Source organism: Megalops cyprinoides, chromosome 5 (genome assembly GCF_013368585.1).
Source record: "Megalops cyprinoides isolate fMegCyp1 chromosome 5, fMegCyp1.pri, whole genome shotgun sequence".
In the NCBI taxonomy this organism is placed as follows: Eukaryota; Metazoa; Chordata; class Actinopteri; order Elopiformes; family Megalopidae; genus Megalops; species Megalops cyprinoides.
Window position 1 is genome coordinate 28,227,102 of NC_050587.1, and position 24,838 is coordinate 28,251,939.

The window sequence follows — 24,838 nt, forward strand, 5'->3', positions numbered from 1 at the left end:
TTCCGGTCTCCTATTGGCCAGAAGGGTGGACTGAGCCTACGATTGTCTGATGGACTGGTGCTGCTGTTTGCATCATGTCGTGTGGATCGGAGATAAACGAATAGGAAGCGTCGCTTTGTTTGGGTAAAATGGAAAAAGCCCGGTTGTAGAACTGTAAGTAGAACAAATTCAGATGCCTTTTTTCTACCTTAAAATATTGAAGGCATGCTTATTTGTTACATTATTAGCTGAATGTGCGTGTGGCAGACGGTTAGCCATTAGCCAGTGTTCCTCCAGGAGGACAGGGTGTAACGTTACTCTCATTGTTCTTTCGCTAGCTGTCCTCTCTGTTGTGATCCAAGTAAGCAAGGTTTGCCGGTTAGCTGCTGAACGAAAACACAATTGACTGACTCAATAATATGCACAACAAATTAGCAACAATGTTTATAAGTGAGAAATAGTTAGCTTCGCTTACCTAGTTATGAAGGTGCTGTTGCTGACTAGCTCTGGCTAGCCATCTTGAAAACATTGACATTGACCTAGGTACCGAACATTAGTCAGTGTACTCTCGCATTGTTTTTCCAATACCAAGCAAGTTGTGTTTTGTTGAAATCTGACCACCTCTTGCTCGGAAGAATGTGGTCAGCTACCGTTCAAAAGCGAATTTGTAAGTCGAAACGAATATTGTAGCTAGCTGCCACTAGCTACACAGCTGACAGTGCAATGGTGTGATCTTCATGTCTAATATAGCGGGGTTTTTATATGTATATACTCATACTCCCAGTGATGCTTGTCTTTTTTATAAATACAATTTCAGTTAACGTGATTAACTTGTTGTTGAACTGTTGTTATGGGTGTAGAGTGTCGTGTCCTACAATGCACCTGTAATGATTGTTGATAAGCCAAAGAGTCTGATTGGAGCATAACATTTTTAAAACTAAAAGCATCCCTCGTCGTCTGCCCAATTTCGTTCCTTCATATGGTCAGGGAAGTACCAGTTAGACGCTGGAAAACGGATTAGACGTGTTAATAAAATCCACTCTGTTGTTGAATGCCAGGATTCATGTTTTCAGTGTAAATATGGACAACTGATCAGTGTATTGGTGTTTATTTTCGTTCCTCACTTTCTCTTTCTTTCAAGCATTTTAAAGAAACACAGCGTAGGAACAAAGAAACAATGCATTTAAAGATTTTTTTCTGCACAGTTCAAAGCTAGGCTTGCCCCTGTCTGATAAAGTAAACAGCTAAATCGCCTGATTTTGGTAGTGTTGCTCATGATTTGATACTGACAGTAGTGTTTCCTGTGTGCGTTGTTTAGTTAGAGAGATGGGCTCACTGGGCAGTCGGCTTCAGGCGTCCTCCAGCAGAACTGAGGAGCCAGCGGAGGGGACCTGCACGGGTGCAGGTCACAGCTGTGAGTGCAGGAAGAGGAAGCGCAGCTCGCCTTGTCAGTGCGACAGCGAGGCCGAGGAGGAAGACAGCCTGCTCAACACACCGCGCAGGTGAAACGCGTGCAGAGACCAGACGCAAACAGATTGCCACGGGTTGCATGACAGCTCGTCATGGCTGATTATCTACCCTGTAGAAGGTTACCTGCTTGACTAACATCATGCAAATGACATGAGGTGTATTTCTGATGAAGTACCACTCATGGTCATGAAAAAGTGGAGGATTTTCTTTTCATGCCTGTAAATGAAGAAAAGTGTTTTGTTATGCTAGAATCAGCTTGCATGGTATGAATGTGTACATTCAAATATGCTGAGTTTAGTAATATATTTAGTGCAGTTCAATGGCAAATAATGTTTGTTCTAAAGCATGCAATTGGATATGTTGTGTTCATTTATCCTCTTCCTCTGCTGACCCTCTCTGGATCTGTTACAGGAAGAAGCTGAAAAGCACTTCAAAGTACATCTACCAGACTTTGTTCCTCAATGGGGAGAACAGTGACATCCGAATCTGTGCATTGGGGCAGGAGTGGAACCTGCACAAGGTTTACCTGTGCCAGGTAAGCAGGGGACAGTTTTATTACTTCAATCCATTCAATTCCTTCAGTTATACTTTTTCTTGATATTAGAATTTTTGTTACAAACATTAATAGCAATTGTGTAACAACAGAGTAAACCAGAAATGTTTGTACACCAGTAATAATTAAGAAATAAAGTCAGCCACTTCGGTTGAAAATTACATTCAGTTGATGGTTCCATTGAAGATTATCTTATGAGCATGTTGCTTTGACGTAGTTACATTTAAAGTAAAGATACATTGAAATAAAAATCATTATGCTTTGGCTTTCAAGTTGATAAACAAAAAAATGGACAATATTTCCATTTCTTTCTTCCTTCCCTCTAGTCGGGGTATTTTTCAAGCATGTTCAGTGGCTCCTGGAAGGAGTCTAGTATGACAACCATTGAATTGGAGATTCCAGACCAGAACATCGACACAGAGGGTGAGGTCTTCTTCACAAGCACAGTGTTCTGTCATGATTCGTACACTGCTCAGACATATTCAGCTGCTGCTGTTACAAGGTTTGAATGTAGTTTCCTTCGTGTGTGTCTGTACAGCACTACAGGTGGCATTTGGCTCTCTGTACCGGGACGATGTCTTGATCAAGCCCAGTCGAGTTATCAGTATCCTAGCTGCTGCCTGCATGCTCCAGCTGGTCAGTACATTATTTATTACATTATCATTATCTATCACCCCTGTTTTTCTAATATGCCATCAATAAATAAATGAGTCAATGTAAATGTAGTGTAATGTAAATAGACGTGGGATTAAATCATGAATGATTGGGATGCCAGTCTGGAAACATTTTTCAGGATTTAAGGAAGCCAAGAGATATATTAAGGGGAAAACTGACCCACCTTTTATTGAGCCTAAAGATGGACCTGTAAATACAGGCTGAGTGGACTAAAGGTTGGGTAAATACAGACTGAGAGAACTTAATATGTTGCTTTCAGAAGTGTGTGTGCAACTTCTTTTAGCAAATTCATTGTGCAGTTTACTCGTAATGAAACAAACAGAAATTTAGGAAGAACTAGAGTGTATGGATTACAGCATGTGTTCGAAAACTTTAGCTTGGAATCTCAGTAGGTTTGGTTGCAGGACCAGTTAGCTAAGATTACTCAGCAAATTAGTTATGTAAAAGTTTTTTTATTGACACCTTGATCATCAAGTCATGCTAGTTTTGCAGTTCCCCTGAAAGAGCTGCAATTTGATTTTTATTTGCAAAGTGCTGGTACAGCAAATACTGACATTATGATTACTAATGTATATCTCACAATTGCAATGCACTATTTCTGTGGTTTTACTATACAGATTGCAATACAGTCAATAAGGGAGGGAAGACCATCTTGGCTGCTTAATATTCATTTCAGGAAAAACTACACAGAACTATATTTATTGGAACTCATCTTAGTAGTCCTTTCAGTACAAATAAATATTGCTTTACCTCAGTAACTTCTGACTACATGGTCTTTTTTATTAGATTGCCAGGAATCAGAAAATTTAAGTAATGATTTTTCTGCACCCCACATTTTCCTGAAGTCCACTTGTTTGTAGGCCTGATGTAACCTCATGTTTTTTTTCCACCTGTGATGGTCTGTGCATGCAGGATGGTTTGATTCAGCAATGTGGGGAGACCATGAAAGAGACCATCAATGCAAAGACTGTGTGCGGCTACTACTCCTCTGCTGGAATGTACGGACTTGACTCAGTCACAAAGAAGTCAGTACGCCTTTTTATGTGCCAGTTTTTCCACTTTTACTTTTCTAACCTTGGTATGAGCCGTCTTATATTTTGGTGTTTGGTCTTTAGATGTCCTTGATGTCTGGATTTTGATAAATTTGACCTTTTTTCCCCTCTCTTGTCTGGTTCAAGTGCTGCTGTGTCAAGTCTGCACATATAAATAAAAAGTATCGTAGAACACAATGAGCTTATAAAATGATATGATGACTGTATATATGTTTTGTAGATGTCTGGAGTGGCTGCTTAATAATCTGATGACCCACCAAAACGTGGAGCTCATGAAGGAGCTAGGGTATGTATCTTACCTTGGAGAATTTGAGATGTGTATTTGGCTGTCTCTTTTGTTTCAGTTTTTTCCGTAGGTTAATTTGGGACAATTTTGTGATTTTATCTTCCCCCAGTTTTTGCCAATGGCGTGGTTGCTAGTTCATTGCTGCTTATAGTGTGGCATTGGTCATGGGGCATAATGTTTCTTAACTGCAGGGATGCAGCTTGCTAGTATGGACTCATCATTACCCATCATACAAACAACTGTGTTGACTCATGAAGCCATATTCATAGTTGACATGGATTTTTAGCTTGTACAATTTTCATCGCAACTCAGATATTGCAACATTCCAGTGGCTACAAGCAAGCATCCTCAGAGATCCAGAGATTGTGTTCCCACAGACCAAGCTACCTTTTTTGTAAGATTCCTGTATACTAACATATTCTGTATCCATTTAGATGTACTTAATTTATTCTCATCAATGGCAAATAGTTAAGTCCAATTGCTTGTAAAAACCAGAATTGATACATGCATACAGGATTAAATTGCAGTTATGCCCATGGGTGTATGAATAAATCAGCGTAGAATTTTGATTCTGCCACTTGAGAGCATTTAATGTGATGAGTCATAAATCTAAAGCTTCATTTCCACTCAAACATGTCCAGACTCACTTGAAGGTGGCCATGCTTTTAAAGCTGTTTCCAATTACAGCCAGCTATAGGGGAGGTGGGAATGAAAGTGTCCATTGAGGTACAGCTGACTAGCTAGTATTTGATGTGGTCAAAATGCTGTTACCTTATGTTGGGTAGAAGGATGTGTGTTTATGGAGTCAGTAAAGAAGGAATTAGTCTGGCACAAAGCCAAGTAAACATTGTCATATCCCACAATTTTCAGTTTCTTAGAGTAAATGTAAACAATATCCAACCAGACAGGTCTTTTTCATTGTGTGGAAGATGGAGGGTGAACTTTTATCTTCGTGTTATTTGGACTGCAGTCATTTATGCATGCTTCCTTGCTAGCTAGCAACAAGTGAGTGAAAATGTGTAGATATGACAGATGTTTGCTTTGTAAGTCACCTGTTACATTGTATTAAGTGTACGGCCTATGCGTTTTTCATTTATACAGCACTTATGCATCTGATCTGTCATGTAACCGCAGCTGCCTGTGTGTGTTTGTTGACAGTGTGGGGGTCATGGAGCAGCTGGTGCAGTCGTCCGACCTGTTTGTCATGCAAGTGGAGATGGATGTCTACACAGCACTGAAGAAGGTAGATGGCAGTGTCATCTTTCACGATTGGACAATGCACAACTGAACGCAATTTTTTGTAATACGCACAGCTGTCCGGATGGTTAGCAGGATACATACTAAATGCCATCATCAAAATATACTATCTTAAGTGATCTTTGATCCTGGGATTAGGTTGATGTGAAATGCTACACATTTGCGTAATTTGACTGGAATCAGTGGGCCCATGATCTCACTAACTCACTGGAACACGGACTGACTGAGTGGCTTTCCCAGACATGAAGTACATTTATTTTACCACTAAAGGATGAAAGGGTAAAAGTAATTAATTAGAGAATCAATGAAAGCACATCCAGACCATGAACTGCCTCATCACTTTACTAAATGACTGGCCAAATATTATCCTCACTCACTTATATTTACACCAGGATATAAAACAAGTTTTAGACCCAACCTCTGACAGTGTCTGGTTCAAATAAATGTGTAAAACGTTGTGGAAAAATTTCTGTTTCTTTGGCCATTACCTGTATTATAAAGCCTTGCAGCGATTTTGAATGTACACCTTTAAAGGGTAAAGAAAGCTAACAAAATGTGCTATGTAGATCTCATGGTGCCCACATGACATGTGCTGTGCATTGTAAAGAAATGTTTACCGTGTGCACTGGCATCTAAGTGATACTGTGTGCCTTTAGATGACTTCATAATCTAATTTTCTCTCTCTCTCTCTCTCTCTTTCCCTCTGCTGGCTTCTCCTCCACCTCCTCTTCAGTGGATGTTTCTTAAGCTCTGCCCTTCTTGGAATGGTCCTATCAAGCAGCTCCTTGCTGATGCAGACAACTGGATCTGCAAGAGCAGGAGTGGTGGGTTTTGCTCCACACACACCGCTATTTTCAGGGTTTCAGTGTAAAAACATTCCATCATTTACTGAATTTTTGGAGCTTGGACACAAACAAAAAAGGCCATTGATTGGAATTTATTATTAGAAGAAGCACTATGCAGTCCAGCATAACTGCTAGGACTATGCATGTAGTAGCTACAGTGAAAAATGTTTTAAAAATCTGTTGACAATGAAATGTCACAACTTTTTACCAAAAAGACAGTGAGTAAATTAGGTAGATTTTACCACGTATGAGGATTTTTTCTTTGAGAAAAAAATATGTCAAATTAACTACTTGGTTGTAAACTTGTGTGGATATTAGTATTTACTTTCCCTTTTGTGAATGTTTCCAATGTTTTCCAGAGCGGGGTGAGGAGGAAGCTTTCCTGAACACTGAACAGGGGGCACCTTTCGCCCCAGTATTCAGACAGGTGCGATTACAGTACATCATCAACGACCTGGCCTCAGCTCGCATTCTGGAAAGGGACAACATTCTGCCTCACGGTGAGACCGATTGGGGGAAGGGGCAAGGTGGGGATTAGGCTGAATTGATAGGGATTGCAGTTAATATGCTACAATGGAAAAATATCCCTGTACAAGTACAGATCATCAGTGGACAATGTCAAGGTTTATTTCCAAAATGTGTACACAAACTGATCTTCTGAAGCCTATGATAGTAAGGGTACAGTCTTACAGATTGGCTGCTGCCGCATCCTATAAACACTGATGCAGTTGAACCTGTTCTGCATGATTATGGTTGTCATTGATTATTGATTATTATATTATCATTATTATTAATGCCAAATTAATCAGTGGAAACAGGAGCACAATATGCAGAGTGGCTCATATACTGTCTTAAAATAGTTTTTAAAAGTATATATGTAATTTTTTTTCCAGTTTTAAGTAGTCACAGCTGGTCATTGTGCACAGGAAAATGTGCAGTACTTGCAGAATATTACAATACTTTGAGGAATTTTACAGAGGAGAGCGAATTGCTTTGTGAAGTATTTTGTTTTTGTCATACTCATATGTAAAGAGGCCTTTGAAGCCTCTGTTAGCTGAATGAGACACAGGCAAGGGTGTAGATGGGGGTGTGACTGATTGGGTGCTCAATTTTCACCTTATATTTCTCTTCCCTGCCCCTCAGATTGGCTATCTGCTGTGTATAAGCTGCAGTGGTTTGCTATGCTGCGGACAGAACATGACAATGATACCGGGTTAGTGTCTGATGTATCACTTGTAATAAATAGCAATATACGTGGACATGGAAACAATGCCAGCAATACTGAATCATCAGACAATGGGTTTGGATAGAGTATAAAAGATATGGGCAGTACTACACTAACTCTTTTTGATAGATAAAATTATTTTTATGCTGATTATCAGAGACGGGATCAATTTTAATCTGCTTATAATGCATATTCTGTTTCCACATTTTCTTTTTTATGTTCTGTATTGAAAACCATTGCGTGATTTCTCATGATAGATGTGGATCCTGCAAATGAATAATTTTCTCTCATTTATGACCGTTCTTGATAGCTGGTCATGTTGCTGGAAGCAGTTGAAGATCTGACAACTGACTCTTTCAACAGTCATATGTTAAATTGCTATTTGATTGTGTAGATTGATATGTCTAATGATGTCTCTCTGAGGACATGTCAGTGTCACAGTGGTTCATAGGAACTTTTTTAGATTGAACCATTTAAATTAGGGCAAGGCATACGGTATGTGTGACAAGTAATTCTAAGTGTCCCAAATGTCTGAGTTCTGAAAGACCTAAAAATGACCACAACACAAAATTAGAATGTATAATCTATAATTAGCTTTAATTTTGCAAATGATATATAGTGTGTCTTTATTGGGGATCAGTTGTAAAGCATTTTATCTGAGGATAGTTATTATAATGATGGAAATTAATGCTGTGAATTAATGTTGTGCTTTTTGTTTATGTTCCTCAGGCCACAGGAAGCCAACAAAGAGGAGTTTGATTTGAACAGTATGAGGTGTGGCAGGAAACTGGCCAAAGATGGAGATGTGAGTGAATGTAAAATCTACGTAAAATCATTTAACATATGGCATGGTCATTTAACAGTTGGCATACTAGCTGCCTAACAGATTTTCATCATGGGAGTCTGCAGTCAGTTGCCCGTTTTCAGTCAACGGCTGATATGTACAGATCTCAGCTTTTCTCTGTGGGGAGTTATCGAAATATGTAATTTGCTTTCCTATACTGATGTACACACTGAGAGGTATAACAGTGAATTGCTGTATTTTTCAAAATCATATTTCAGACTCTTGCTGTCATCTCAGGTACGGCTCATACTGAACTAACAGTATACAGCCACTTGAACAAGGAGGCACAAAAATAAATAATGTAGAGCTGGTTTTCCACCTGAAAGTTGCTCTCCATACAGTATTATGTATGGAAACCTTGTTGTCCATTCCTTTCTTGAACATAACATGACTGTGATAATGTAACAGATAAATTTTCAAGGAGTTGTCATGAGTATTGCATTGTTTCACTTCATGGTTCATGCATCTTCAGTGTGCAGTGTCACACTTACAGTGCACATTATTCTATTCTGAATGTGCAAACATCAGTACAGAAACCTAAGAGGAATGATACGATCTGTATTTTTAACGAGTGATAAATTTCCGCTTGCAGTATTGCTGGCGGTGGACAGGCTTCAACTTCGGCTTTGACCTTCTGGTGACGTACACCAACCGCTTCATTGTCTTCAAGAGGAACACTCTGAGCCAGCCGTGCGGAGGCTCTGTCAGCCTGCAGCCACGCAGACACATTGCGTACAGGCTGCGCTTGGCCTCCTTTGACGCCAGTGGGAAACTTGTTTGCAGCCGCTCCACTGGCTACCAGCTACTCACTCTGGAAAAGGACCAGGTACGGGAAGGGAAGGTAGAAATGTGTTTTAGAGAGCTGCACAGTTCTTACTCAGGTTGGTTTAAGTTTCCAAAGTCAAACTGGAAAAAACTTGTAAAAGTTTTATTGAGTTTTATTGACAGCAGATTATCTGAACACTAGCTTTACTGATCATATTTGCTAATGATTAGGAACTATGTCTTACAGAAAATTACACATTTGATGTACTGTTGTATATACGTTAGATTAATAATTCACAATATGCATTTAATCTAAAATTTAAAATCTAAAACTGAAAATTAGACTTGCTCTCTTAGATTTATCATCAACTGACTGATGCTGTTTTTTCATTCTTGCTATTATAAAGTGTCTGGCAAGAGGAAGTGTGGTAGATAGGAGAAAACGGCAATAAATAAATGGAGAAGGGATGGCAGAATCAGAGGAAAACATTTTGGAATAAGGAAAAGCACAAGAGATGCTAGCAGAAAGCAGTCCTGCTTCTGTTTCTCTGTTAAAATGATGATTGTAGTGATTTACATTGCGTGCTTCAGGGCATCTCTTGACCTTCCTCACGCAGGAATATGTTGTGATGAACTTGGACAGTCGGCTTCTGGCCTTCCCCCTCTATGTCTGTTGCAACTTCCTCTACACCTCGCCACCATCAGGCCGTCGAGCTGATGCCCCAGAGCCAGAGAGCAGCGCCCACAGCGTGTCCTGACCCTGCCTCCATCAGTGGAAACCGGCTTCTTGGATGGTCCACTCACTGACAGTCTTAGGGGAAACTTTTTTCCTCTTAGACCCACCACTGCACTGGGACTTTGGTGGTTGGGGATATAACGCATGACAAAAAAAAAAAAAAAAACCAAAACCCCCAGCCCTCTTTAAAAACACCAGGAACAGAGCTTCTGAACTGTCAGGGCGAAGTGATCTGACTTGTTTTTTACCTTAACTGAGCTTTACTCTAATGAAGAAACTTTTCATGTTTTTTTTTTTTTTTTTTTTGATAAATACATATTGGCATTCTTTATAATATGCATAGTTATTGCTAATTAATTCATAGTTACCACTAATTAATTTCTAAGTAAAAATATCTCCGTAATACAAATGTTTTCTTTCAGTGTACACTGTATGTGCATTTTCTTGCTCTCCAACGGTAAGTTGTAGATGTTCAATGGCCAGAGCTCAAAAACTGATTTTTGGAATACTATTGGATGTTAATGTATCACTGTTACATTGTAAGCCAGCCATTTGCTCCCCAATTTATTTTGGACTATGGTAGCATGGGGACAAAGACAGTATTTTGTGTAATATGTATATTTGTTCTTATTTCCTTTATATATATATGTACACGTTTTATACAACTTTTTGTCATTGGTTATGCTCGTTTTACATTTTCTGTTAAAGCGGCCATTTCGTGTCCAAGTTGAAAATGACTGATATAGTCCTTTTTACAACTATTACATCCACTTTGTATTTACTGTGCTGTTTTTATACTGTTGATGTTTTAGTGTACATATACACACTCATCTACAACTCTATCCAATTGCATAATTGAAAATTCAGATACACCTTTGTCATTCATCATGTAAAATTTACAGTATGAGAGCTCAATCCCAACAGAGAGTAATGATACATTTCCAGTACCTATGAATATTATCCCTGTGAATAACCCCAGTTTATTGGCCAGAAACTCTTGTATGTAAAGACTGACCTCCATTTGGGCATTGCAGTGCTTGTATAGATAGAAACACTAGAAAGATTTGCTTGCATTTATCAAGTTTAGACAGTTTCCACTAGTATGAACAAATTAAATAGTGGACAGATGTGAAACTTGTTTTTCATGGGAATAAGTTATATAATTATGTTAGGTTAAATGTTGCATTTTCCATAAAGTGCATGCTTTTCCTACGTTTTGTTTGTAGACTTAAGGTTACCATGGACTGGACACACCTTAGGCGTAACTTAAGTATATTTCTTTACTTTAAAATGCATTATTTGTATAATATCTGAATTTAGTGCCTGCAAGTACACACTCCCATGTGGACATGTACTGGATCTGTTAGATCAAAACCCCTTAGCCAGCCTTATTTCATAGATGTATCCATATTCATACGCAGGATTGATCCGAGCTTAAACAATCTAAATACCCACTGGTTGCCCATAAAATTTTCATTAGTCTGCATCTAGTTAAGTTAGTATGAGTGTGCTGATCCGGGCATCACTTTTTTCATCACAATGGATCGTGGATTCAGGGTCATTTCTTATTCTCACTGTGCTGTTTCAAATGCTTTTAATTTAAATTTCAGATGTCAATCTATTGGTTTCTTACATGTGTGACCTGCACTTACACTGAAAATTCTGTGAAATAGCCACATAGCAGAGCAGAGCAACATCTCTGATGTTACTATTTTCTTAGGCACCACCTTTGCCCATTTCAGTTAATCTCACTGTGGAGACCTTTAGCATTACTTAAGGCTTTTCAGTTTTAATTTTCTACAATTAGCACAAACTGATCAGATTAGCTGGCTACTTTCTTATACAGTGAAGGCTACCAAGATGCCTTGTTGTATAGTAATTGTATTGACTTAAATTACAATGCACAGTAAAATGTTTTGCTTCTTCTTTCCTGAGATCTACATTTTTGATACAAGACTCATCACATTACTTCATAAAAGGGTCCTTAGAAATCACTAAATTTCATTGTCACTAATTTATGTATGGTGTATGTACGATTTTCTTCCTATATATGAATGTTTGATAAAAAGATAAAAAATAGAGCACTTTATATAAGACTATGTTCAGATATCACTTTTTCCTGCAACATTTTTGGTGAAGGTCTTTTGTGTCAGACATCAAGTCAATCTCTAGTATCAGCCACATGTACTCATCTAGTCATACCTTCAAACACACTAAAGAACTATGGTGTATTAAGAGCATGTTTCACTTTCGTCTTTAATTTTGATATAAAAACATATAACAAACAAAAACAATGGTACAGCACGTTGTCATCACAGTGTAAAAATCTTGCTGAAGAGAACCCAGGGTCTGAAGGCATAAAAAATTCAAGAAACTGACACTTTATTTAAAGAAATTTCCAAGGGGAAAACTGTGATCTTAAGTATGAAGAGATGCCTCATTTCTGTCACTTAAAATGCCAAAGATTCTACCTGTGAGGAATTTGAACAACCTAGGCGTTTACTCAAACCATAACTCCTGTAACGTCATGAGGAAGGGTGCATTCATCAATGACAACCTTTATCTTTATGCTCTGCTATACAGCTAAAACTCAAGTATCTTGAAAAAAGGTGTGGATGTTGGCTAAATAAAGTGGCAAAAATAATGTTAATATCAATAATACTGATACCAACATGACATTTATGATGGATATAATGACACTCCATTCATGAATTACAAAAACAAGCGACAAGTTTATTGTTTGGTGGATTCACTGGTGTATTTCTGTGAAATTACTTTTTTGAGACTCAAGTCCGTTGTTAAGAATCTTCTTTGAATTTTAATGCATACGGACCCTGATAGTTCACAAACCTGCTCAGCTCATTAAAAACAGCACAGTTCAACTTACAGTCTGTGATGGTAAATGTAATGCATTCTTCATTTTTTGTAATAAGACAATTGAACAGAAAACAGTATTTTTCCCCAAGATATTCTTCCTCATCACAAGATGACGTGCAAAATGTAAGTCTTTCGTCCAGATACACTGTCTGTGTGTGTACTTATGTACTTATTCGAGTCTTGACTGCTAATCATTGAGTGTGTGCTGGTTTATGCAAGATGATTCACTCAACAGAAGGACCACTGGTACACACCTGTCGAGTAAAACAACTGACTCCATTAAACACATCTCTGAACGGCCAACTATTTCTCCAGGTCATTCCCCCCCGAGTCAGTCTCTGTATCTGTCTGACTGATTCATTGTGTTCCTGTACCGCTAACTGATACGTGAATATTTGCAGGCTGCGGCAGGATCAGTCCGTCCAGCTCTGGTTAATCACTGAGAGTGTTAGTCTGTACACTTGCATGTTTGAGTATCTGTAAATCCCCCCCCACCTCCCTGCTGCCTCTCACTGTGGTATCCCTGCTAGGTTGTCCTTGAGTTTGCGAGTCATGCTGGGCAGTAGGTTGACGTGATCATCCACACAGCTTCCCACGCACCTCTCCATTAGGGCCCGCACAGCTGGTTCCTTAGCCCCTGAGTCAAACAGATCCTTGGCCTTATCGTTGCAGTGCATGGTGCAGCGGGTCAGCCGGTCCTGGGAGGGAGTTAAATGTTACAGACTCCATTGTGCAGGCCATTGTGGGCCAAGCCCATTCAAAGTCATCTGTACATTGCCTTTAGCAGACATGCTTAATGTAAAAGAAATGCAAAGTTACTATCCTCAGTAGGACAAACCTAGGTACTTAGGTACTAAAGCATAATGAATATGTGCTGGCTGACTACATACACACGGCCTGATCCTGCTTTTTGGCTTTACCATAACACAAGGTACAGGTATTAACTAATTCTAGCTCATGAAGTTCCCAAATTATGCGATTAAGCTAATTTGATAGGCAGCTAAATGTAGTTTGAGTAGCCAACCTGCTAGACAACGTTAGCTTGCTTTTGGATCCTACTGGTATGAGTGTTAACCTGCAATGAAGCTTATAACAATTGACACAGCACTATCAATAAAGAAATTATGGTTGGATAACTTGTAAATTTTATATTTTTAGACCAATAGCTTGCAATAAACCATAGCATCAATCAAAGTTGCCCAAATCCTGAAAGCAGCTCAGTTTTGACCACTTAATCTGGAATCAGTCCTTAGAAAACCACATTCAAGCACAATAAAAAAGATTTTGGGAAAATATTTGCCTGCGACCACCTAAAACATCTATGTTATGACCACTGAGTCAAATGGCACCAGTATTATTATTACTGACCCTAACACAAAAATGTGCAGCTTGACAAAGGCAGGTGATTGTGCAAACTGGGACACACTGTCAGCATCTACCATAATGACTTAAGTGTAGTTTCTGTGCGTTCTTACTTGGAATTTCTCCAGCTCCATAGTAACCAGATTCTGCGCCTGCGCCAGAGGGGTGTGGCAGCGCTCAATACATTGGTGCACCTGCGACATGGAGTCTGATGTACGTTCACAGCATTCTGCACTGCACCGGAACATGTGACCCTGATAACGAAGAGAGAGACAGTCACTTTCATGCAGCTTCATTGGTTTAAGTGTTCAATACTTCATTGACATTGTACATATGCATTGTTCACTAAACCAAGGGGTCCAATAAAGGACTGCACTTCTTGATGGTGGAGCACATGACTTAGCCCTGATGCCAACCTTACCCGAAACGCTATTTGAAATCCATGAAAAGTGCTACATGTTGATATGTACCTCAGCTGATTTTACAGCTTTTTCTTTACACAACACTCAAAGATGCTACTAGCTTGCTGGTGGTGCATTACATATCTACATAATCATCTACTATTGTACTCTCAATCTTTAACTTTTGAAAGACAAGGGATACGTTTCTAATCATCTTGTCAAACTTGTAGTGGTGTACACCCAGAGACTTTGAATCCTTAGAGTAGGGTCCATGATAAAATAAATATCTACTTTACTTGACATGAAATGATTGCAATATTAAATGCTGATGGGTTAGACTTAGAGCTGTTCAAGTACAAGGCTAAGCAATGCACATGTAACAGAACCAGCTGCTTCACTTCACTTCAGATTTTTAGGCCACTGCCGACTAACCTGCTGGAGTTATGGAGTATCTCGTATCTGTCTGAACCCAACCTCAGACACCATTTATGAAATTAACTAATTAATTGTGAAAGATTCTTTAATGGGCCAATATGTTCTGTGTTTTTATAATAACATTTTTTGGTTTGGTTTGGTGATTTTCGATGTTCTGGCTCAATGTTAAAAGTGATGTGGATGACACAAATCAAGACCCTCAACAACTATATTGTTGGGTAATGGGTATTATTGTTTCGGTCAGGACTGTATCTAGCTGGTGTACAGACGTGTATTCAGTAGAATCGCTCTAAATGACCTTTGACCTTCAATGCATTTTAGAATTCAGCTCTGCCACTGGAATACGGTGCAAGCTTAATGACTTAAGTTACAAAACGCACACAGATTCAGCTCTTGCCATTTAATTGTACAGTTCGAATGATCATTCAATGACAACACTGGACAAACACTCACGCACCTTTTAACGTCCATATACTTTCTGGTAACCTGCTGATTTAACCTCTTGCAAGTGATGATTTGTGACACTCAGGTTCGTGTCTTTATGACCAACACAGCAGCATTTCTCAGACAGCAAGCCCAGAATGAAGTATCATCGTCAGACCAGTGTTTTAAGCCCGAACCTAAATTTCGCAAGAGGAGTCGGTCTATCATCAAGCTTTTTAAGTAAAATAAAGTGAATGCACCCACGCGCATTATTAATGGCCGAAAAATGCCGTCTCGGCAAATTCATTCTCATTAAAGAGTGTGTTGTCGTACTATGTATAATGGCTGGATATTATATCAACATTTCATTGGACTATTTGGTAACCAATTTGTTCATTTCTCCAAATTGAAAAAACATATTTGGTAGCTACGAGTACACTTAGCAATCAAGCAATTCTCTCAAGTCTGGAAAAAAAGGATATCGGTTAGCCCGCAGTTATATCTAACGACACAGCTAATGCACAAGCCAACTTACTTGCATTTTTCGGATGTGGTCCCGTTCCAAACCCTGAACCATCTCCTCCACCGCAGTTTGAACCCGAGCTTGTTGTGCCTCTGCCATGCCGGACTACGCTAAAACAACTAGCTAGCTAGGTTGCTATCGAAAGATAGCTAGCTAAGTGGGTAACTAACAGACCAGGTATATCGGAATTTAAATGTATGAAAAAAACGTATTTGTTGCTAGCTAGATAGCTATCAGCGACAACATTATATGCTCTCTTAACTGCACGGTAACACCAAAACGGCTATCTTGTAAGGTCACCTCAAAGAATCAGTAGCACATGGGAACCACTGACCTACGGCAGTGGAAAGAGGAGTTAAGGTTAATGGTCATATGCGAAGCAACTGTGAGGCTCACTGCACACGCGCATTAGAGCTACATGTAATCTGGCTGAATATTTGAGTCTTTATGATATAACATCCATCATAATTGCAGATTTGGTGAATACAAGGCACAAATAATGCCTCGCAGTCCTACAATGCTGCGTAAATAAGCAACATCCCATTGCACGAAATAGTTTACCTATACATGAACCTCAAAAGATGGCGACACTAAACACGACCGGCGTTTCAACCATATCACCATAATACTCCAAGGATCGACATGCTCCTAGCGAGTTGAAGTCCAGGAATTGAACAGAGTCTGTACTGCGCATGCCCCTTATTCACTGTGCCCAAAACATTTGACCTGAAGCTAATGCAAAACCACAATGATTATTATACTTACTAAGTCATAATTAGTCAAAAAATATTCTCTAATATTGAATCATGAAAAAGTAAGTCAATTATGCAAGGCACACATAATTTGATATTTTCTAATACAGTATTTCATAGAATTTCATAAGATATGGGCAAATGTTTTTCCTGTAATTATACAATAGCTTCCATAATAGTTTAGAAGATGACTGTTTAAAATGATCAGTTATGGCCTTTTGGACCCAACGACAGATGACAAATTACGCGCTCTCTGTGTACGGCATAAAGTAATGCATTTCCCGAAATGGCAATGTAAAGGTGACAAGTGGGTGAAAACACAAACTGTTGAAGCAACACCCTTTGACATTAGTTCTTTTTTCCCTCTTCTTCTTTCGAATGGTCAACATGGGTCCGACAGACAGACAGACAGGCGCAGTCTAGGCTACCTCCGCTTACTTCCTGGACTGTGCTTGCATGAGAGAGCGTGGTGAATGGTGTCTAGTTAATATGCATGTCCCGATTGTCAATGTAGACTTCCGGGCAGCAGCCTTATTAATCGATTGTTTGCGTCTCATATACCCTTTCGTGCTGATCTCGTACCCAATGCTACCGTTTTTACAGAGACTGCGCCAACGAGTCACCAACGAGTTTTTTTCTGAAGACGGTCAGTATATTTTATGAAGAGTCGAATAATAACTCGCTCGCTAACTTTGTTACTTTAGTAAGCTAAGTAGTTTATGATGCCTAGACTAACTGTCTTAATTAGCTAACGTTATTAGGCATGTAGTTTAGACACGATAAAGCTGCATAATGCTTATACACTTGTAGCTGTGTGGAGTGTTGATATCCTGTCTGCTGTTCTTAGCTTGCTATACTTGCTATATCAGTAGGTTGAAGTTTTACTTTTAAGTTTAACAGGTCGATGCAGGGATAGTTATAACAAGAAATGCAATATTTAGTCTCACTAGTTGGCTAACTGAGCTTGCTAGCTAGTCCGTCTGCGAGATAGAAAGTATTATGAGGTCAAAGTAGCTTGCTACTAGGACAATGTGCAAAATAGTTACGTTCACCTTGGTATTAAACGTACATAGATGGCAGGCTATTTTGTATGTGCTGTTGTCTTGGGAAATGCCGGTCCCTGATTGTTTTGCTAGCTGGGGAAGTCGTGCCACTCAAAAAATAATTGACAGTGTGGGCAAAGTACCTCCTAGGTTTGCTTTCACCGATACGCGAATAGTATACAACTTAATCCGTCCTCGGGTTTTTCCGTCGATAATGTTGTATGCGTCCTGTAGATAATAGAAGTAATTGGCTAAGAATCGACTGTAGCTAGCTGATTCATTGTTCATATGCGAAATGTTTCGGCTGGGTAGATAATGATGTCTTGTTACCACACCTCTGCTATCCACTTTAGAAACTTTGTAGTAAATGTGTCAGAGGAGTTACATGATTCCTTTTCATTTGCTTGTACCCTTTTTGGTTGCAGTTTCTAGCTCAGGATATAGTTGTGGTGGCTGTTAACTGGCAATTATCCAAACTGCTCCAAAGTTTTGCCGGTTACATAAAAACAAAGTTCAAATTTTCAACGACATTGAAAAGTCGTAACTTTCAGAGTTGTTCGTGCCACCCAGTTGTCCCGTACAATTTTTAAGATTAAGATATCACCTTCCTGATTATATTCTGTTTCCTTTCTGATGTCATTCTAACCATAATCGCAGAATCTTTTGGGTGCCTGCACCATCAGGGCTTTGCTCCCTCATTCAGCCGCATTCTAAGCATTAAAAATTCTAGATTCTAATCTAGATTCATTTCAGAAACATTCAGAGTATTCTAACTTAAAATCATTCCGATTTGTAACATCATTCCACTTTTCTTGTTACCGCATTCTAACATTTTACAAAAGCAGTGCAGAAGAGGTATTTCCTAACTTATTGGCTGCTTGTTGTGGCTATGGCTATTTCTGCTGCATGATGTGTTATGCTTTGGGATCAGCACTGTTCATTCAAATTCAGTGACTGTGGTCCGGCTTACTAAAATAAATGTTTGATTTCGTATGCACAGCTGTTCTCCACTCTAATCACATGTCTGTACAGTAATTCACAGTACACTTTTTTTCTGCATTACAGAACATTGATAGGAATTGTAGATGCCATTCACCTAGCTAACCATGCTGTTTGTATTTGAAATCAATGTCAGTGCCTAATTTCACTATTTATCAAGTTCAATTTGGGAATTTTGTCATTTCCAGAAGTACCATGCTTCCACTTTCTGATAATTTACTTGTCTTTGCTAACAATTCATTTAATATAATATAATAATATAATTTCATTTCTTTATCTGTTCACTCAGAATAATAACTAAATTATTTTGGACCAGTGTTCTTGCCCATTCTGATTAGTAGAATGAGAAGAAATGGATACCTTTATTATCTGTCTTGAAACAAAACATCTAGCATTTCATTTTCCCTGGACTTTGTGTCCTGTGATAAGCTCAGCATTTGATTGTATAACTGTGGAATGATTGATGGACATTGACAAATTTCATGTTGCAGCTCTTAAATTGTCCTCAGTATTCACTATGAGTGGTGAGAGCGGTGAGCAGTATGGCAGATGGAGCAATGAAAACATTTATTTGCACATTTTTACAAAGATTACAGCAATGAGTTTTCATTCATTATATTTGTTAGCCTGTGCTTTTGTATCCCATAACATTCATGTATGTATTCTTTGGCATTTGTTTTTTATTGAATCAATGTAATTCAGACCACTTGAATGGTTGAACTAATGTAGATGGTTAAACAAGTGCATACAGCTTGGGTAAAGCCTTTTATTCTCTTATTTTTGTGTCGCTATCATTAGCTCCATTATACTGGAGTTTGCTACAAGGATGCATTTTCCAATATCAGGACAGCTGACAGTTATGTCTTTGTTGATCAAATGGTTCACTTGGTGCAAGTTCAATAATAATGACTCTGAAGTTTATTTTCAACTCAGAACCAATCACATTTGCCTAAATGCTCAAAATGCAGCTACAAATCTTAGACCGTAATTTAGTCCCTCTGTAGTGGAGGAATTAAAGGTTTTTACATTTTTGCTTTTTGACTTCTGTTTTTGTAGATGCCCATTTTTTAAATGCACGGTAACTCAGGATGATGGTGAAAACTCTGCCAGCCAGAACACTCCTGTTCTTGGGGTTGTGCCTGGCTGGACGCCGCGGTTTCGCCTCTGCCCCGGAAGTGAAGCAACCTCCCAAGAGGATAGGTAAACTGAAACCTTTCATTAATATTTTAGGTAATTGGCAAAAATCATCCCAGCTTACAGTGAGGTATCTATCAAGACCTGTGACAACATGATTTGCCTTCTTCTGTTCCTGGGGTTCAGCTTGTTGAAGTGGATGGTCCTTCAAATCATTTTTGATTTGACTTGCAGTTCCTTGTTCAGTATCTGTGCTTGTATTTTTTTTTTTGAAATAGCATTTTTTGTTCCAGAACATGATGCAATGTCAGTGTTTTTATGAGTATGAGTATCATTTTAATGTAGCATTGATTAATATGAGAAAACTTGGATGTTAATTCAGTGTGCATTTATTTTCAGATCCTCTGTCTGAGGGATACAGTTTTGTAATGCAAGTTTCAACTACATCTTGGGATGGAATAGAAAACTTCTAATTTTAACACTTTAAAGTACTCTTTCTCTTTGTTAGAGAAAAAGATAAGGCTTTGTGTTCTTGATTTGCAATCAATTTTTGTTCACTCTGCTACAGCGGTGATTGGGGCAGGCATTGGGGGTACAGCAACCGCCTACTTTCTGCGTCAGGAGTTTGGGACAGGGGTGAAGATTGACATCTTTGAGTCTGGGACAGTTGGGGGCCGACTGGCTACTGAGGAGATTGGAGGGGCTGAGTATGAGACGGGGGGTGCTGTCATTCACCCTCTCAACCTTCACATGAAGCACTTTGTGGACAGACTGGGTAAGCAGTTTCTAACAGTTCTGCCCTGTCAGAGAGTTATAAACTCAGTTTTTATAGAGTTAGGGTTTGGTTAGGGTTTGCTTACACAAAGAGTGGCTCAAAGGTACACATACTGATGGGTAGATGCACCTGCCTTTGGTCCTTCTTTCCAAATTCAGGCCTGTCCCAGCGTACTGATGTCCCTGGCAAAATGGCCATCTTTGATGGTGAGCAGTTGAGTTTCCAAGAAAGTGATTGGTTCATCATCAACTTCCTGCGCATGCTGTGGCGATACGGCTTCAACTTCCTGCGCATGCAGATGTGGGTGGAGGGTGTCCTGGACAAGTTCATGAGGTAAAATCTAAAGGAACACCTTTTGGTGGTGGACTTTTATGCCATGAATTCATCCTGGTGTCCCCCTTTTGCAAGCTTTGGCTTTCGTCTTTAGTTAAAATATTTGTGGGCGAAGAACAGATCTCAAAATGGTATGACATGCTTCGGAGAACAGTTGATTTTGAATCAAGGATGTGCATGCCCATTGTGAGAAACACTCGTATTCAACATAAATATTTGGTAAAAGCCAGATTTTACTGGATTGTCAAAGAATTTTTGGCCTGTTCTATTGTGCTATGAGAGTGAGGCTTCATGAACCCCAGAACGGTTTGTCTGAACACATAAAAAGATTTTGCTGTCTGCAGAAAAGCACTGATTTGGTCACTGATTAGTCTCCACTCCTTTTGGGGGACATGATGCGTCACTCTCTACTTGCTAATATTTCGGGGATTTGTAAGTAATTGTCTACTGTCATAGACTGTATGTCAAGTTATTATGTTATTGTAAGAAAAGTTTTTTGCCTAAAACCCATTTTTTTGCCGGAAAGTTCCAGCAAAAGTAACTGATCTTTAGTCCTTTGTTAGCGTTCCCTAACAAAGGACTAAAGAGTGTGTGAACTGTTTGCATTTCTCACTGAGCACAGTCCATGAGAGAGATTTTTATGGCCATGATTTTGTTTACTTAAAGCTCTGATATGTTATGCTGTGACCTGTGAATTGTTTCCCTTTAACCAGACCTTCTGGCACTTTGGGAGGAGCTACTGTTATCAATGTTGTCAGCCTGTGCTCTAGTTTGACCTCTGTGCAAAGTTTCTGGAAGATTTGAATTAACAGTATGGCTTTATAGCCCCAGTATGAGATATATGTATTAATACACTATAATTTAGAGTATTGTTTTTGTTGCCAAAGTGATGTAAAAATGGAATTATGAAGATTTGCCTTTTATCGGGTAAATGCTTGGATGAGCAGGTGTTATTTTCTTGGTATGAAATGTTTGTGTATTTAAATTTTTAGTTTTCTCTCTCAGAACCCTCTAGTCGAAGACATTTTTTTTTTTTTTTTCAGATTATCCCGACATGCTTAACAACAAAATCAGCCAGTACATTTGAAAACAGTAGATAAACCTGTGAAGAATAAAAATGCACTATCGCAGGTTAAAGATAAAATGACATATAGATGTACTTTTATTGACGGTGAGCAATTTTTTTTATTTTTTTTTTAACCCAAAACCTCTCTGTACAGCAGACAGTTTTATTAGGCTACTCTGCCCAGTGTCCCACTCCTTATGGTTCTGGACTCTCCCTTTTTCCAGGATCTACCAGTACCAGCAGTTTGGCTACTCCTTTTCCAGTGTTGAAAGGCTCTTGCATGCTATGGGCGGGGACAGCTTCCTTCATCTGGCCAATCAGACACTAGAGGAGGCCATGCTGGGAGCAGGTTTCTCACAGAGCTTCCTGAATGGCATTGTAGCACCTGCCACCCGCGTCAACTATGGTCAGAGTGTCCGCATCAATGGCTTCGTAGGTATGAAAAAGCAGAAAGGAATGGTGGGAGAAGAAACATGTCAGGTGGAAAGATTTCATTGAAATGGCTGTGGGAGGAATTGTTATACAAATATAACTCGAGCAAACAAAGCTGTGTGGAATGCTGTGGGACCTTGTACTTTTAAAATATTTTTTAGTATTTATTAAGATATCCAGAACTGTTGCACAGTGGTCCTGCCATTTATGACAACATACGTGTTTGTCCAAAATTGCGTGTCAAGCCATATTTGGCATTGCAGATGGTTACCCATATCTAAAAATTGATACATACAGTTTTTTTGTAAATAATTCGTTATGTTTTGTCAGACCATGTCTGAAAGGATTTGGTGGATTTGACCGAAGAGAATACAGCTCCCATATGACAGTCATACACTGAGGGGTCTTTCTTTAAATAGGAAGAAAGACAGAAAGCTGCCTTTTGGTCCACTGATATTGCTGGCTAGTTTATGGTGCTACCAGTTTATCTGCAGTCCCAGCTGCACTGGGCAAAGATCCACTTTCCCTACCCTTGTTCTGAAATTGCCCGCTATAAGCTTTAAAAAACTGATCCAGGATCAGCACCTCTGTGCCCAACACGCAGATACTGAAGATGCTTATCACTACAACACAGGAGTAAATAATTGGTTGCAGATGCAGATATGTGTCTGCATAATCTCTGGTATTTGAAATTTTTGACCTGAAGTGTAATTCATTTGTTGTCCCAAGGGGCGGTGTCCCTGGCAGGGACAGATCCAGGGCTGTGGGCTGTGGATGGGGGCAATAAGAAGGTGTGCTCAGGGCTGCTGTACCACAGTAAGGCAGAGCTCATTCCAGCACGGGTGACGGCCATCTCCACCAAACAACGACCCATCAAGACTGGTGAGAAGAAGGAGCACACAGTCACTTGGAGAAACACTGGCATTCACTGACTTACTTTAGTTTTCCTAAACCATTTCAGATATTTTTAGGGGGTTATAAGGGTCTAAGGGAATTTGAAGAGTTTAATAATAGCCCATGTGTCTTCCCAGGAATGATAATTTTTTTTAATATCTATTTTATCTATTTATAACGATATTGTCCTTTTTCTGGATTCCGTACCCATACGTACAACAAAATTTTGTAAAGAAGTTAAATGGTGTCTTAGCTCTGCCTTTTCTTGGTAGTCTGGAACACTGCCACATAAGGAACCACAATTTTGTTCTGTCAAATAGTAACTTTCTGCTGCAGTTTGTAAGAGACAGTTACCACATGGTTTTAAGACTGGTGCATGTCATTACAGGAGTTAATCATGATGTGCTTTGTTTAATGTGCTAGTAAATTGACGACAAATCTTTCAATGCAGATGTGTACTTAGACTCATTCTGAAAGTGTGTTTCCCTCTGTCGGTTAATACCTGTACTTCTTTCCCTCCTTCCCCCCTTCTCCACTGCAGGAGGCATGGCCAGCCTGTATGAGGTGAGCTATATTGAGAAATCTGGGTCTGCCCATGCCCTTTATGACATTGTCATAGTGGCCACCCCACTCCACCAGGGCCTCTCCCAGATAGCCTTCCATGGCTTCTCCCCCTCCATCCCATCGCACTTCCCTGGACGCTACCACCAAACCATTGCCACCCTGGTCCACGGCCTCCTCAACACCTCCTTCCTGGGGGTTGCTGATCCGCCATCCGAGTTTTTTGTGTCTGACATCCTCACCATGGAACACAAGGGCTCCATCTTCAACAGCCTCAGCTCCATCGACCCGGTCCATGTCCCACCTGGCTACTCTCGTCCTGCAGCCAGCGTCCGGAAGGTGTGGAAGGTGTTCTCACCCCAGCCGCTGACTGACACCCAGCTCTCCCAGATGTTCTTGTCCTGGGAGAAGGTTTCGGAGAAGCGATGGCTGGCGTATCCCTCTTACAGCCAACCAAACAGGAGGACACCCCCTTTTGTGCTGCATGAGCGGTTGTACTACTTGGGTGCGGTTGAGTGGGCGGCCAGTGCCATGGAGATGAGTGCCATCTCCGCCAGGAATCTAGCACTGCTGGCACATCACCGCTGGCATGGGATGAAAGGTAAAATTGATCAGGAAGACCTACATACCAGACTGAGGAGTGAGCTATAGGGAGGGAAGCAGGACTGTGAGATTGAAGGCCGCAGCAGAAGGAAAAATTAGAGTAGAGGGAGGGGTAGTAGAGGGGTAGTTTTTTTTGCTTTTGTTTTGTTTTTTTTTCCCCTTTATGCAACACTATTTTTTGATATGTGGGGACCCTGGAAAATCTACCCATCCCTGTCCCTGCTTGAACAAAGACAGTTTGTTCCATCTCCGTGGGCTCCCGGTCTTTGTTGGCAAATGACACGGCTGGAATGGAGCGCGGGTCGTAGGGCTTAGTTTGCACTAAAGGCGAGTGCCTTACCCAAAGAGCTAGTTGGGAGCCCCATGGGGATCATTTTTTGTACCAAGTGGTTGTTGTTATTGGCAACCCTTTATCTGCGTAGATAGACACTCTGCATGTTTATGTCACAAGTGGTGCTGGAATCTCTGTGGTGAACCACATTTTCAAAAAAGCCATAGTTCTTAGTGAGATATAAACAAACACAGAATAGAAATCTCA

General features: G+C 39.8%; 3 protein-coding genes across 3 annotated transcripts; 2 read left to right on the plus strand and 1 right to left on the minus strand.

Annotated features, from left to right (window-relative positions):
• The first annotated feature begins 61 nt into the window (after positions 1–61).
• gmcl1 (germ cell-less, spermatogenesis associated) lies at positions 62–10,106 on the plus strand. The gene is made up of 14 exons (XM_036529540.1): positions 62–153; positions 1,298–1,481; positions 1,861–1,984; positions 2,329–2,425; positions 2,541–2,638; positions 3,590–3,702; positions 3,950–4,015; positions 5,174–5,258; positions 6,006–6,096; positions 6,477–6,617; positions 7,261–7,330; positions 8,072–8,147; positions 8,779–9,012; positions 9,569–10,106. Exons 2-14 carry the CDS (start codon positions 1,306–1,308, stop codon positions 9,707–9,709), a joined length of 1,512 nt encoding a protein of 503 aa, XP_036385433.1. The 5' UTR covers positions 62–153; positions 1,298–1,305; the 3' UTR covers positions 9,710–10,106.
• Positions 10,107–12,749: 2,643 nt separating this feature from the next.
• On the minus strand, positions 12,750–16,045 carry fam136a (family with sequence similarity 136 member A). Its single transcript, XM_036529633.1, has 3 exons — positions 15,721–16,045; positions 14,040–14,180; positions 12,750–13,262 (listed from the first exon to the last, which is right to left on the minus strand). The coding sequence occupies exons 1-3, from the start codon at positions 15,805–15,807 to the stop codon at positions 13,074–13,076; spliced, it is 417 nt and encodes a 138-aa protein (XP_036385526.1). The 5' UTR covers positions 15,808–16,045; the 3' UTR covers positions 12,750–13,073.
• A 1,032-nt stretch (positions 16,046–17,077) lies between these two features.
• On the plus strand, positions 17,078–24,416 carry pcyox1 (prenylcysteine oxidase 1). Its single transcript, XM_036529545.1, has 7 exons — positions 17,078–17,106; positions 19,559–19,702; positions 20,205–20,411; positions 20,570–20,744; positions 22,035–22,246; positions 22,972–23,124; positions 23,678–24,416. Exons 2-7 carry the CDS (start codon positions 19,591–19,593, stop codon positions 24,346–24,348), a joined length of 1,530 nt encoding a protein of 509 aa, XP_036385438.1. The 5' UTR covers positions 17,078–17,106; positions 19,559–19,590; the 3' UTR covers positions 24,349–24,416.
• The last annotated feature ends 422 nt before the right edge of the window (positions 24,417–24,838 follow it).

Excerpts from the sequence above, each read along its gene's own strand:
- gmcl1 (XM_036529540.1), top strand. The coding sequence starts at position 1,306 with ATGGGCTCACTGGGCAGTCGGCTTCAGGCGTCCTCCAGCAGAACTGAG. Across the intron at positions 4,016-5,173 it reads GAGCTCATGAAGGAGCTAGG|TGTGGGGGTCATGGAGCAGC; the intron begins GTATGTATCTTA and ends GTTTGTTGACAG. Across the intron at positions 7,331-8,071 it reads GAACATGACAATGATACCGG|GCCACAGGAAGCCAACAAAG; the intron begins GTTAGTGTCTGA and ends TATGTTCCTCAG.
- fam136a (XM_036529633.1), bottom strand. The coding sequence starts at position 15,807 with ATGGCAGAGGCACAACAAGCTCGGGTTCAAACTGCGGTGGAGGAGATG. Across the intron at positions 14,181-15,720 it reads ACCACATCCGAAAAATGCAA|GGTCACATGTTCCGGTGCAG; the intron begins GTAAGTTGGCTT and ends CTTCGTTATCAG. Across the intron at positions 13,263-14,039 it reads TGGAGCTGGAGAAATTCCAA|GACCGGCTGACCCGCTGCAC; the intron begins GTAAGAACGCAC and ends ACTCCCTCCCAG.
- pcyox1 (XM_036529545.1), top strand. The coding sequence starts at position 19,591 with ATGATGGTGAAAACTCTGCCAGCCAGAACACTCCTGTTCTTGGGGTTG. Across the intron at positions 19,703-20,204 it reads GCAACCTCCCAAGAGGATAG|CGGTGATTGGGGCAGGCATT; the intron begins GTAAACTGAAAC and ends ACTCTGCTACAG. Across the intron at positions 20,412-20,569 it reads GCACTTTGTGGACAGACTGG|GCCTGTCCCAGCGTACTGAT; the intron begins GTAAGCAGTTTC and ends TTCCAAATTCAG.